At 36.5% G+C, this 15,779-nt stretch overlaps 1 protein-coding gene across 6 annotated transcripts in view; it reads right to left on the bottom strand.

Annotated features, from left to right (window-relative positions):
• Window positions 1-1,032: 1,032 nt before the first annotated feature.
• Window positions 1,033-15,779, bottom strand: part of LOC122436661 (TLC domain-containing protein 4-like) — a 71,093-nt gene continuing 56,346 nt past the window's right edge. For all 6 annotated transcript variants that reach the window (XM_043460585.1, XM_043460586.1, XM_043460582.1 and 3 more), the window contains exon 7: window positions 1,033-7,039. In XM_043460585.1, the coding sequence (XP_043316520.1) occupies window positions 6,721-7,039 (319 nt within the window). In that variant the 3' untranslated portion in view covers window positions 1,033-6,720. The remainder of the gene's footprint in view (window positions 7,040-15,779) is intronic.

A 15,779-nucleotide genomic window follows, 5' to 3' on the forward strand; every position in this document is an offset into this window, starting at 1 on the left:
TCTGTGCATTTATGTATACATACATGAGAACATATCTTAGCAGTGTTTCACCCACTGCCAACAATCAGATGCCTCACTGTGGAGCCAGGAATGAGGGGGTGGCCTTTGTGGAGCAGTGGCCCTCGTAGGCTGCCTGAGCCTGCAAGAGACCCCATGTCCTGACCTGTCATTACCAAAAGCCATCATCATTCCTATGACTCCACACTCTCCCTGCTCATCCATTGCATCTGCTATGGACCAACTGTCAGATGATCAGTTACTCAGAGGGGCAAAAGTTGCAAACCTGCCATCATCACTTAGTCTGTGCATGTGTAACGGCCACCAAAAGGAAGGGAAAGTAGTAAAGAGGCTTTGATGAAGACCAGAAAATAGGAGAGTAAAGGGTGACTCATCTCTGAGATGGCCTGAGGAATGGGAGAGCAAGTCCATTTACATTCGTTTAGAGAACATCTGAATCCTTGGAATTTTACCTGTGGCCTGCCTCCACTGACAGCTGAGCCTGCTATTTTAATTTTGAAATTCAGCTGTTCCTTTGCCAGTCTTGACACAACATTTTAGGCATGTTCTGAAGCATGACTCATGCTACTCTCCAAAGGCCAAGCCACTTCAGTATTCTATTCAATTAGTGCTCTGCTTCCTGATCTACTGGCTATTCTCGGAGTAAGATGCAAGATTAAGACCACGGGCAATTTGAGAAGGTAGGAATTCCAGCCAAGACATTTGGCGAAAAAAAAAAAAAAAAAAAAAAAAAACACTAAAGACATGAGAGGCCTCAGGGACAAAGAAAAGGAGATGAAAAAAATAACTGCCAAAGTTTTACTTAATCTAAAAAAGCCTGTTGATTAGATAGCACCATCCTTTTCCATTAGCAAGCAGGACTGAAATGTTTGCTGCATCTTCTCATGTACTGGGACTATGGGGAGAGATGGGAAGGAACAAGATCTACAAGCATCTTAGAGAAGACGGCATGTGAAAAAAGTCATTTTATCATCCATTAATTATTGTTCAAGTGTACACCTTGCAGAGTCAAACTTTTCCACTAAATAACTGTGATTTTATTTTTTTCACAAAATACAAAGCTTTGCACCACATTATATTAGTGTTCTACCACAAGAAAATCCCAATTTTTTTTATTGGGGGAGAGGAGTGATTTATATATAAATATTGATAAGGATATTGATTTTATACAGTCTTAAAATAATAAAATTGCCATGACAAAGAAATGCCAACCCTGTATAACATGCAGATTATTGCTTAGAACTTGCATATATTAACTTTAAACTGGCACACTTACTAAGTATACAAATATTTCAAATTTTTAAGGGAAATACACAAAGACATCCAGAAACCCCTCTAAAGCACAACCAGAAACAAAAAAAGAACACTAAATCGCTATTTTAATTGCTGATAAATCTGAGTAACATTGATTTGTAAATTACCAAATCTTACATTCTGTAAATAAAAGTTCTTCGACCTTATGGAAATACATTAGAAGGTGTGTTCTCAAAATGTTAACAAATGTATTTTGAAAGACTTCTAAAATCTTTGACAATTAAATATTAATGTGATATATTCTCAGAGAAAAATTGTATATCACAATAGCTGTCACATCTACTGAAGTTTTCAAGTAACTTCTTCAAATTAAATCCATGTCTAAAAGTTATTATTACAAAATCAAATAATTATCAAAATATTCTCATAACTCACCCCAGTTACAAGTTAGTAAGAGAGTATTATCTGTGCAAAAAGTCCTGAAGTAAAAAGTAGACATAATCATACTAGAAGCAAACCAAGCAAGAAACAGAAAAATATACAGCACATTTTATTTAGTTATATTTTTTATGCTTCATTAACCAACAAGTAGCAAATACCTTAATGCATACTTAATTACAGCAAGAATTACATAAATATATAAAAGAAAAAACATGCAAATGACAATTAACGAGTTTTCAGCCAGAGGTATTTATATCTTTAAGATTTTTAAAACTGTCTACTCCTTGGAGGGAATCAGTGTAAACACCTTCTATGCAAACAAAGCAATCTTTAGTTTCACTGCCAAAATATCTTCCAAGAAAGGTATGACCATACAAAGCTAACAGCGGTAGTTTGAGGTCTGGGATAAAAAGAGACAGGGCTCAAATCCTTGGGTGTTGTACTTCGGAAAACACCCTGAGTAATTCACTCGCAGTGAACTCACTTTTGAAAGAAACAGGACTGTGACTACATTTGCTTGATTAAAGAGCAAGACTCAATAATGCTGCAACTTATCAGCACACCCTCCTCATAACATCCTCATAACACAGAACCACCTCAGTTCCTCCCTCGCCTATCAGAGGGTCTAAGGAAGAACATTTAGATAATTTACATGCCTGCAATGAATCCCTAGCTGAAACAAGCTATAAAGCTCTTATTGCTAAACCAGTTTAAGGAAAAGACACCTAAAGATGTTTCTCAATAAAACCATAACATTATAAGCTTTGCTTGGTGTTATAAATAAGTATTATTAAACGTTAAATGGCTTCCTGTAGCCTCTTAATAAATTATGGTTTGTCTGTTCATTACTGAAACTTACAGCAATGCTTTTTCTTCCCCTCAATGAAAGAACATACTAATGAACTTCTAAATTTCCCACAAGGGGCTGGGAAGCTTACACATTTGCACACATGCTAATTCACTTCAGTAATGTCTGACTCTTTGAGACCCTATGCACTGTAACCCTCCAGGCTTCTCCGTCCATGGGATTCTCCAGGCAAGAATACTGGAGTGGACTGCCATGCCCTTCTCCAGGGGATCTTCCCCACCAAGCTAAGGAACCCCTGTCTCCTGCATCTCCTGCGTTGGCAGGCAGGTTCTTCACTTCTGGCGCCACCTGGTGAGGCCTCAAAAGTTGACATAGAAAGATGGCATAAAGGAGGGAGGTGCTGATGAGATGGAAGGGCTCAAAAGATCTGGAGAGAAAACTTCTGGATTGGGGGAGGAACATCATGGTTTTTAAGGGCAAAGCAGTCATACTATCTCCTCCAACCTTAGATCCTGCTGGCTTTTCCTTGTCCTCACTCATATCACACATTTTATGTCAGAATTTGCTTTCAGTACCTCTAGTGTGTCTGTCATTAACCAGCTGTAGTTAAGGCTAGGAAGGTGTGTGTGCGCCCAGGGCCTCTCATCACAGGAGGATCTCTGGGCTATGCTGGTTTGCACCTTTTGAGATACACTCTGTCACACTTGTGATAAAATTATACCAGTTTGCTTCTTGTAGAATCCAAAACATATAAATACATAATTTTCTATGAAGTATAATTGATGATGTCAACAATGACATGGACTTTCAAATTTCATTCGACAGATTAAACCATTTAAAGCCAATTGAAATGTATATTTACATATTTGGAGTGAAGAGAAACCTAGAAACTGAAATTTATTCAAACACTTATTTTAATAGTGTCTTTTGGAACATGTTTATTTTCCTTAAAAATGAAGCAGAACAAACATGAATATTACAACATGCTTTCCCTCTATATATCTCCATGAGAAGAATATTTCTAAACACATGATTACAATGTTGGTATACCCAACAATAAAGGGAAGAACCACTCCTTAAATGCCTAGTGCACCTCAGAGAAAATATATAATTTAAAAACTGATACTTTCAGCAAAATTTTGAATTCAGTCTAATAGGTCATTAAAATTTAGAAAAGAATTTGATTCAAATACCTATAAACTAGGCAGTTTTTAAAACTAGATCTTTACAACAGTACTGGGTCATCCACAGTATATGAGCCACCCTTAGGAATGATAAAAACATCATTATTTCTCTGAACAAAGACTAATCCATAAAATAACAAAACTGAACAGTTAGAATAAATATTGCATTTCAACTTACTATAATATATCAAGACACAATTTAAGCAGGAGTTCATTTCTCTGCACTCAGATTCATACTGAGATTTAAATAAATGCAAATGATACTCATTCAAAAGATTTTAGACACAATAATATAGACTCTATAAACTCAAGCTCATAGTTTCTAAATTCTCCCAAATAAAATATCTAATGCAGAGTCTATGATCTTGCATGATATTTAGTTGATTTTCATTCATTTTCAAAATTTTGTATGAATTTTTTATTCTCTAGAATACTACATGTTCAGAGAACATTTATATAGTTACAGGTTGTCACTAACCTTTTTCTACAAAAATAGAGTTGCTTAAAAATTTATACCAATTTGCTTTCATTTTCTATAAATATTTTAACAGTTGTTTAATATCAGAATGCATAATATCAATAGAATCATTTAAATTAATCCATGTAGTCAAAATATTTAATATGTAAAATGTCTAGCAAAAGTTTGTCATTTAACAAATGAAAAATTCATTATTTAATAAATGAAATGTTCTGTCTTTAACTACTTGTATCTCAGGCAGGTGGATAAAATCACAGAACAGCAAAGTATAGCTCCTGTAAAGATCTGACTTAAAGTAGCATGGCAGCTTATAGTGTCTTTTCCATTTCATATCTATTGTATGAGGAAGTACGTAGAATCCATTTTGGATACTTAATCTGGATGTTAAATTATCTGTCATGCAGCCAGCATAAAATAAGAATTGCTGACTAACTAAGGGAATAACAAACTTTAGTTTCGACACATTGATATTTTAATTATACTTACTTAGTGGGGGCTATACTACTGAAAGGTGCTGTTAGTGAAAGTAAAAATAAAGTTTTAAGCATGAAATAACAACTATAAAAACTGAAACTGCTATATGGAAACTCACTCATCTTATATAGAATTATATTTTCTTCATATTGATGGTGGGTTTTTAAAATCTGTGTTCAGAAACTATAGAAATATCTGAATAGTCCAAATTATTTATTTCACATTTTGCTTCTTTCTAAAGGAATGAATTTCCAAAATAGTTTTCTAATGTAAGTGTTTTCCTTTTTGAAAGCCATTTTTCTTGCAAAAGAGCAAGAAAGGAATAAGATTAAACCACATGCTTTCATACTCCCACTAAACAACCAATACATGTCTAAGTGCCTATGTGTAAAAGGGACTAAATTTAGCAACAAATTATCAATGTAATATTAGTAAATCTGAAAACAAATACTTACATTTTACATTACTTAAAGCCTTTCAAAAATAAGTGTACTGGTATAAGCCAATCAATTTCAATTTATCATTCAGTTACTGACTGAGATTTCAATTACCTTCTTTAAATGTTCTATAACTTATCAGACCCTATCTGCATCAGACAGCTGAGGTCAAATCAAATTACATTAAATCAAAAGTCCTGAAATATCCAGCTAGCCTTCCTTCATCACTGTAACATGGACAGTGAGAGTGAGTCGCACATTCTCATTCAAACTGAGAAACTGAATGGATTAGATCTTTTGGTTTGGGTTCAATTAAACTCAAGTATTTTCCACTGATTAATTTTTTTCCATAGGTAAGAATGATCATTAAAGTAAAGTACTTGAGAAAAATAAAGACAATAATACCTAACTATGTTATTTTATATTTGGGTTGTAAGGACCAAAACAAAAGCAAACATATACCCACATACACAAACAGAAAAAAAGTCACCATTCACATCTTCACATAAAATAATATTGATAATCAGAATGCTTAGATTAAATTATCTATCTTTTGCCTGTATTTTAAGAAAGACAGAAATTCAAAGCACTCAAAATGCTAGCAAGCATGGGTATAAATTGTGAGTTAAAGATGAATACTGACTTATTTAGTTTTTGCAGTTTTGGTCTCATCAAGAAGAAGCCTACTTTAGGAACATGATAAATATATATTGCACAAGACTGTGGTGCTAAAAAATGTTGGGTTCAGAACTCATGGGAGGTTTTGCCAATAGAAATAATATAGTTTTCAAAGAAAAAATGCAAAGGAAGCAGATAGAGACAGCAGTGTTAAAGCCTTTTTCTTAATGAATCCTCATATTAGTCTAACTAGTCATCTAGAACATGCATGTTTAGAAGGAAGAATTCATCTCTTAAGGAGCTCTATTAGATTGGTCTTAAGCTTTACTACTGAAGAAAAAAGCAATAATTTGATAAAATGTTAAAAACAGATATAATGAAGTGATGTCAGAAAAGTCTAAAATTGTAGGAAGTATTTCCCATGAAAACTAATTAAAGGTTTCCAAAGCAAGCAAAATACTTCATTATTAGTAGATGATAGCAAATTGAAATGAAAAAGACATCACTTCTAATAGTCTAAGAAAAAGAACATTTCAATAATTTGGAAATCAAACTCTACTCCAGGAATTGACAGCCATAGTAAGAAACAAGCACGGTGCATCAGAATGTGGAGAGCCATTTACAGATTTAAAAGCAGTTCCCATTCTTTCAGCAAAATCAGTGACATAAAACCAAGTGTACCAAATTAGCATAGTCATCTTTTCACAGAGAAAAGTACCAATGCCAGTGAACAGATTTCCAAAAAGATTCATGACCATATTTATACATTTTTATTTAAATCTTTAAGATTTTATCCATGCTTATAATGCAAAAGAAAATTAGAAATTAAATCCTGAGGGGAAAAAAAAAGTGTTTTAGTTTCTCTTTTCTAATGGTTAAGAAAAAAAGACACTGAAAGTATGAATACCAAGTATAATTAATAAAGAAGCACAAGAACATGCCAAGAGTTTATCCTATCGGAAGATACAATGTAGGTAGCAATGAAGTATGCTTATCAATAGCCCACTTTTAGTCAAGTTTTCCATTCTGAAGACTCTTTCTGGCTTTCTCTTGTCTTAAGAGAGAGATGACTTTGATGCACCCCTTTGAAATTTTGATCATCCACATGACATTCATCACATCCAAAACCACACAAGTGGCAACCCAGGAAAACTGAATTAAAAATCCAAGCCTCACGTAGGCTTCCGTTCCAAACACAGAGTACATGTAGCCGTAGAAAGGAGGTATCGAGGCAATCCTCACTATGAAGAACACCACCGTCATAAGTATTCCATTGATGACATTAGCCTTGGAAAACTTAGGATACTTCAGAGCCTCAAAGAACCACCTGGGAAAAAAATTAAAGAAACATCTCATTTATTCTGCATCTTTGAGGATTAATGGTTTCTGGTTTACAGTTTTTAAAATTCAGAACACCCCCCTCCCCAGCAAGATTTATTGGGTTGGCCAAAAAGTTTGTTCAGGCTTTTCCTAAGCTGGTATAGAAAAACTCAAATAAACTTTTTGCCCAACCCAATCTATGGCAAGACGAAGGGCCTAGAATAGTCAACATAATACTGAAAAAGAACAAAGTTGACAGATTCACTTTCAAGAACTACAATAAAGCTGTGATAATTAAGACAGCATGGCATTGATAAAAGAACAAATAGAACAGTGGAATAGAACAGAGAGTACATCGATAAACCCGCACAAATATACTGAACTTGCTTTTGACAATGGTGTAAAGGTAATTCAATGGAGAAAAAGCAGTCTTTTAAACAAACAGTACTGGAACAATTGGATAGCCACGTGCAGAAAAATAAACCTAGGCAGAGACCTCACAACTTACACAAAAATTAACTTGAAACAGACCACAGACTTGAAAGTAAAATGCAAAATTATAAAACTTCTAGGAAAAAAACAGGAAAAAATCTGCATGGTTTGGGTTGGGTTTGATGATAGTATTTTAGATGTAATACCAAAAGCACAATCCATAAAAAAAACATCAATAAGCTAGACTTTGCTAAAATTAGAAATGGGCTCTGTGAAAGGCACTATTAAAAGAAAATGAAGAGACATCCAAACACTGGGAGATTGTTTACTAAATACATATATGATAAAATACTTGTATCTAAAATATATATATAACTCTTAAAGCTCAGAAATAAGGAAACAACTCAATTAAAATATGGGCAAAAGATCTTAAATACATCATCAGAGAAGATAAACAAAAGGAAAAAAAGTATATAAAAAAGATGTTAAACATCATTTGTCCTTAGAAAAATGTAAATTAAAACAATGACATACTACTACACATGTATTAGAATGACTAAAATCCAAAAATCTGACAATATGCATTGTCAGCAAGAATATGGAACAATAGGAATACTCATTCATTGTTGGTAGGAATGCAGAATGGAAGCCACTTTGGAAGACAGCATTGCAGTTAAAATGTTAATCATATTCATAGTGCACAATCTAACTATCACACTTCTAGGTACTTTTTTCAATTGATTTCAAAATATATATCCACACAAAAACCTGCATACAAGTGTTTACACCAATTATATTCATAATTGCCAAAAACTGGAAGTAATCAAATGTCACAGGTTGGTTCACAATGTTATTCACAACATAGTATGTGAATGAATAAGCAAACTGCGGTACATACATACAATAAAATACTATTTAGCGATACAAAGGAACAAACTATCAATTCATGTAACACAATAGGTGAATCTTAAATGCATATTGCTAAATCAAAAAAGTCAGAATGGAAATTGTATGATTCCATTTATGTGACATTCTGGAAAAAGCAAAACTGTAAAGACAAAACAGAACAGTGATTGCCAGAGGTTCAGAGAGAGAAGGAGAGTGTAGAACAGGTGAAGCATGGGCAATATTTTAGAGCAGTGAAATAATTCTGTATGATACTGTAGTAGTGGATATGACAATATGCATCTGTCAAAACTCACAGAACAGCATGAAGAATGTATGCAAGTTTAAAAAAAAAATTAATAAATAAAATCTCTCAGGGGACCCCAGGTAACTCTGAAAATAAGACTGTAAGACTAAAAAAACTATACAAAGGCACTGTACTCTAGCCAGTAAAAGTATTATCTCCAGGGGGAACAGGTTAATAATTCTGAAACCATTATGCATGTATATTAGGATTTAACAAATAAATTTGTCTGATGGTGCATGCAGTAGGGACCAGATTTCTCATTGTTGGAGTGAAAATTACAGACAATTGAGTGTAAAAGGCTAGATTGATCCATATGATCCTGGATTAGAGCTGCAAACTTCAGTATAAACTCACACTTAGTTTAACACAGATATAGATGGATATATAGAGAGAACTAGTTATAGATATGTGCGTATATACAGGTTAGTATATTTCCGAGTTGCCAGCTGGGAGGACATAGGAACAATGATGACCCAGGAGCAGTGAGCACACCCAGGGCCCACATTTTGGTTTCTAATACCAGTCTCCAGTAAAAGAAAACAAGGCTCCTTAAGAAAAGGCAGATTCTAGGGTTGGGACACAATATACAATAAAAATCCAGAATGCTGTTTTTAGTATCAGAAACTAAATAAGTGCTCAAAGAACAAAATGATGAATTTATGTCAAAGGGACTAAGAAACCAACTGAAAGAGCTCCCAATGGCAAGTTATAACAATTTGAACAAAATAAATATAGGTAGCATTGGTTTTAAACTCCAAGTAAAAAGTAAATATCCATGAAGTCATGGTAACACAAATGAATGACTGAGTGAATGAAAAGGGAAGAAAAGATAAATACTCTGTACAGAATGATTGCAAACAAAATATGTAGATGCATCCTCAAAGAGTTCATGAAGCCTAACTCCACTGTTCAAGAGGGGACTATGTGTAACGACTTTGTTCCAGGGAGTTCAGTGTAGAAGGCAAGTGGGGTAGAAATAGTAACTTTAAAAACTGAGAAATCCTACAAACTACCTCAGCCAGGTAAACAGGTAAACATCAACACTGATAAACCATGTTTGTGCATGTAGTCCTGACATAATGGGATGAGAATGGCACATTACTTCTGTGGTCTTCCTCCAAAAACCCCATTGTTGTTGTTTAGTTGCAAAGTCGTGGCCAACTCTTATGACACCATGGACTATAGCCTGCCAGGCTCCTCTGTCCATGGGATTTCCCAGGCAAGAATACTGGAGTGGGTTGCCATTTCCTTCTCCAGGGGATCTTTCCGACCCAGGGATGGAACCCGCGTCTCCTGCACTGGCAGAAGAGTTCTTTACCAATGAGCCACCAGGGAAGCCTCCAGAAAACCCCATAACCTGAATCTAATCACCCAAGAGAAACATCAGACAAATCCAAATTGAGAAATATTCTACAAAACACCTGACCAGGACTTCTCAAAACTGACAAGGTCATCAAAAACAATGGAAGGCTGAGAAACTGTCACAACCAGGAGTCTAAAGAGAAGTGACAACTAAATGTAATGTAGTATCTCAGACAGAATCCTGGGACAGAAAAATGACATTCGGTAAAAACTAAGGAACTCTGAACTACTACAGCCATTAGTTAATAATAATGCACCAATATTTCACTAATTATGGCAAATGTACCATATGAATGTAAATATTAACACTAGGAGAATTTGAGTGTGGGGTATATAGGAACCTTTTGAACCATCCTTGAAACTTTTCTGAAAGTCTAAAATTATTCTCAAGTAAAAAGCATATTTTTGAAAAATTCAGTTATTTGCTCTATTCTACTTTTTCCTCCTTAAAGAAATGACATCGCCTAATGTTGCTTCATTACATTTTAGAGGTTGAATTATAAAATGGAGTGAAATATATCCATGTATCTTAATATTAAATTTGACTGCATTAGTCATGACTAAACTAGAAACTGCTCAACCTCAGAAACTAAAAATTAAGCTGTTGAAAAAGACCTTAAAATATTTTACTATGAAATTAAATTATGAAACGGAAATGATTTGTAGGATAAGAGAGATATTACAATTTATAACTATGTTGGGTGAAAAAAGAAGGAAGTTAAGGTAGCAATTTAGGTAGCAATGCTCAAATTAATAAAATAGCATCACAAATAGGAAAAATGTCACTGTAGCAGTGAAGTCAAGATTTTTTGCTCTATCCAGATCTCCTGTCTTCCAGCCTTCCCTACCCCCCAAATTTTCCCTATCTGATCTTCAGGTATTCATTTTTGTGACTATATAGCCTTGATTTTAATGAAAAATGGTATACCTTAAATAACCCACCCCCTTCTTTTTTAAAATATTAAAAAAAAATATTTATTTATGTGACTGTACCAGGTCTTAGTTGCAACAGGTGGGACCTTTGATCTTCATTGAGGTATGCAGGCTCTTAGCAGCAGCATGAGGGATCTAGTTTTCTGACCAGGGATTGAACCCAGGCCCTGTGCATTGGGAATACAGAGTCTTAACCACTGGATCACCAGGGAAGTCCTAAGCCATTCCCTTCTAAGCATATTCGTAATACCTGATATTTCATTTTATCCAATTCCATCTAAATCTCTTCATTGACTTCCACTCCCAAACTTGTCACTATTAGCCTCTGATTCACTTCTTTTCCTACCTACCTCAGTTACCTTCAGGACACACATCGGTACCCTCAGCACTCTTGCCACTTCATCCATCATACTCCACCTGCCTATCGCCAACTTCTCATCAAGCCAGCTTTCCTTAGGCAGAAAACAGAGGGAAGGCAGGTACTATACTCTGCAGTCAGAAAGGCTGGGCTCAAATCTCCTTCCTCCGTGGCTGCTGTGTGGTCTGACCTCTCTCAGTTTGATCTACAAAGATCATGGTGGATAATGATAGCAACCCCCCCCCCCCTTATACAATGAAGTTGTTATGATACGTAGTAAGAACTCCCTCGAACTACAGAGCTCAATCAATAGCTATTATTACTCACCAATATTGACATTAGATAAATAGCACAAATATAGAGAGATCTGAACTGCCCAGTGTATCCTCAGATTTGCTTCATGTTCCTTTCATTTAACTCGACATTCTCCATAGAATTGCCTCCAAACCTCTGTATCACCAATGAAGTCACTTTCCTTCCTCATTTAACTTTACCTCTCAATCCCAGAGGAACTGGCTTCCTCTACTATTAAGATATTAGTCCACCAACCATGGATTCCTCAAATTCTGACCTCAAGACCTCAAATCTTTTCAGGTACATCTTCCTCTACATTCAATAGAAGTGGTTTCTCTTGCCCTCTCCAAGGCCAACTGCTCTGCACCTATGCTCTGCAACCTTAGGCCATCAATTATCCCCTTTCTCTTGCTCCATCCAGCTCTCCATCTATAGGTTGATTCCTTCTTTTTTACCAACATGTCCAATTCTTCCTAATCCAAAAATCTCTCCTCCACTGCTCGTCTTCCCTATTAAACTTTTAAAAAGAGACATCAACAGTGTATTCACAGACATTCTTGCTATAACTTCACAAACCAGTACATATGATTTCATTCCCCTACAAAAGAATGCAGTGGTCACCAGTGGCATCTCTATAACAAGACAGTGGATTCATCTCAGCCTTCATCCCAGATGACCTTTCTGTAGCATATGACACTGTCGATCATCACATTTCCTTTCTCGTCTCCTGGTTTCCATGATACTATTTCCTCTTGATTCCGGAGCTACAGTTTTTCAGTTTCTATTTCCTCTGCCTTTCCCTTAAATTTCTGTGCTTCCCAAGTACACTTCTTCCATATGCTGTGCCAAGGCCATTTAATCTATTCCCAGGAGCCTAAAGGGGTTCAGAACAAGTTTCCCAAAATGTGCCACCGCTATGGCACGCACAATATTTTGTGTGCGCATGTGTGTTAAGTTGCTTCAGTCGTGTCTGGCTCTCTGCAACCCTACGGACTGCAGCCCACCAGGCTTCTGTGTCCATGGAATTTTCCTGGCAAAAACAGCTGAAAGAAATTAAGACCCAGCAGATTCAAGAAAAACTCCTCTACCTCTCCCTTAACTACCTGAGAGAATTCAGACAGGTAACCCAGCCACACAGAGAGCTATTACCAAGAGATAACTTTTTATCTGAATGACCTATCTGTATGGCAGGACAAACATCTAATTACCAAATATCTGCTCTTCTTATCATCCTGTGAATATCCTCCTCCACAGATCCCTACACCATTCGTTAGTTCAAGACGGCTTTATAAGTCTTTATTGCCCAGTTCGAACTTGGATCTCATTGTCCTGTGGGACTCCCACATATATGTAATTAAATCTGTTTTTTCTCCTGTTAATCTGCCTTATGTCAATTTGATTATTAGATCCACCAAAGAACCAAAACTAGTAGAGGAAAACATTTTCCTCCTCAAAGGCTCAAACACCCTGACACAAATCTCTGGTTTCAAGTTCTCTCTTATATTCTACTCGTAGTTCCATAATTCTAAGTTATTGCTGAGCATCCTTACCTGACAAATCACACATTCTCAAATATGCCTCAAACCCAACACGCCTAAAACCAATACCCTACTCTTTACCTAATCTCCCTTTCTTCCATGACCACCACCACAGAAATCTCCCAATATTAATCAATGGGATCATCATCAACTTAGCCAAGTCAGAAACCTGAAGTCACCCTAGACAGTTCCTAGTCTGGAACCAAGCTCTATTCATCTTGTCTCCTAAGATTCTTCCTAATCCTTTCCCAACTTATCCCATTACACCTGTTGCCATTATAATTTTTGGTCATTGGTATCTCTTAGACACCTAGATGAATGCAATAACCCAACTGGTCTCCTGTAACTGTATATTTCTAGCCTTTTCTCTTCGATCTCATAACTCCTAGATTGTATTTAGCCTAGACTGTTTCCTGTTCTCCAGCACTTTACACATTTTCCAAATTTTTGGTTGTCTGGAAAGGTGATTATCTACAAATCTGGACTTTAAGAACTTGAGCTTTGGCTTTACTGTACAATCATCAATTTATCTTCAGCCAGTTTCTCCATGTGACTGGTGCCTGACCTTTAAGCAAGTCTCCTTCAAAGGAAAGAACGCATGTACTAATTTTTAGGATAAAATAATATTTACATAATTGTTTTTCTCTTCCTCACGTCAGAAGAACCCCTTATGTTTTTGGAATGTACCTCTTTTTACCTAATTAGAACACTCCTTCATTCCAACAAATACAGGCTAACAGTTTTTGAATATATGTACTGATGCTAAGAGGGAGAGGAACAGGAGCAAGCAAGAAAACATGCTTGTGGGAAGGAAGGAGAGTGGGAACACACTCTCTTTCCCCACCATCCACAGTTATTACTCAGATGGGTATAGGAGAAAAGATGGTAGATTGTATGTGTTTGCAACCCTCCCCAACCCCATATAGAAAAATCTATCTTTGGTCATTTAGCACTTCCTCCTCCCTCTGTTCTTCTAAATGCATGTGGACTTTTCAATCAAGTGTCCTAGGAATGAACTGTGCACTGTGTGGTATTAAACACACTCAGTGTAAACACAAGGCATCAGCGGGTGTAATTCACATTTGGGAAGATGCGCCAGATAGAGAAAGACAGGAAAAAAGAGGATGGGAACCAAGAATCTATCCACCAACAAGGTACTGGTTTGGTGAATTTTAGGAGTTGAGAGTCACAAGTGTGAGCTTTGGGAAACCTACAGGGTCCAGGAGATACTGTGAGTTCAGGAGGAATGAAGAGAACAAAAATATCACAAACCAAAGAAAACAAACTATGGAAAATTTCATTATAACCTCCTTGCTGCTCCATTATACCATTTCTTGCTCATATTCCAATCCCATTTCTCAATTCTTAATTTCTTCAAGACTCAAAGATTTTAAATAAAGGTAGAGCATAGCTTTTTACTATAAAATTACAGAATAAGTTAAATTATCTCTAATATTATGATTTCTCAAAAAGAGTTTCAAACAAAAACACATTAAAGTTCCTGTAAGTGTCAAAGATAAGTTCCTCCTGCTTTAAAATCTCAAATCTGAATCACCTTCAAGATACAGACACTGCTAAAGCTAAACTGATCACCTCTTGGGAACCACTAATTCAAAAAACAATTAAATGGCTACTAAGTACCAGACAACAGGTGGACACTGGACGATGCAAAATTCAACAAAGTTTGGCTGCTGACCTAACAAAACACAGAGATAAGTAAAGAACAGGAAAAAAAGAAAAGCTTACTTTACAATAATTTATCAATCATAATGCTGTAACTGTGTGTTGCTATTGCGCGACACAGGTGAGGGACCCAGAACCCAGCCTGGAAGACATGGGGTTGCTTGTTGTGCTCAGGACAACAACTCTTGGGCTGACTTGTGAAGAATGAGCAAGGATCCAGGAGACCTTTCCAGCACAGGGACAGTGGGGAGAGAGGACGGTTTGAGGGGAATATGGCACAAAGAGAGAAAACAGCTCTACTTACAGAGCTTTCTATGTCACATTACAGAGCCCGTAGTTTATCCTGGAAGCAGCAGGAATCACTCAGAGGATCTAACCAGGGGGGGTGTGTGCTCATTTTTTGTGTGGAGATCACTGTGGAAGGTAACAATACAGCAGAGGAGGAAAGGGGAACAGGACTGGAGACAGGCAGACTGCCTAGAGCAGAAATCAGTAAACTTCTTCCCTAAAAAGCCAGGGAGTGAACAGAAAGCAAGGGGCTCTGGAAGCCATACCATATCTGTCACGACTAACCAACTTGGCCACGGTCATGTGAAAGCAGCCACAGTAAACAGCACACAGGGCTGGGCCCCAGTGAAGCTTTATCTGCAGAAACAGGCAGCAGGTTTGGCCTTCAAGTCTTAGTTTGCCGACTCCAGTCTAAAATAATCCCACTTCTGGGCATACACACTGAGGAAACCAGATCTGAAAGAGACACGTGCACCCCAATGTTCATCGCAGCACTGTTTATAATAGCCAGGACATGGAGGCAACCTAGATGCCCATCAGCAGATGAATGGATAAGGAAGCTATGGTACATATACACCATGGAATATTACTCAGCCGTTAAAAAGAATTCATTTGAACCAGTCCTAATGAGATGGATGAAACTGGAGCCCCTTATACAGAGTGAAGT

This window comes from Cervus canadensis, chromosome 2 (assembly GCF_019320065.1).
Source record: "Cervus canadensis isolate Bull #8, Minnesota chromosome 2, ASM1932006v1, whole genome shotgun sequence".
Classification (NCBI taxonomy): Eukaryota; Metazoa; Chordata; class Mammalia; order Artiodactyla; family Cervidae; genus Cervus; species Cervus canadensis.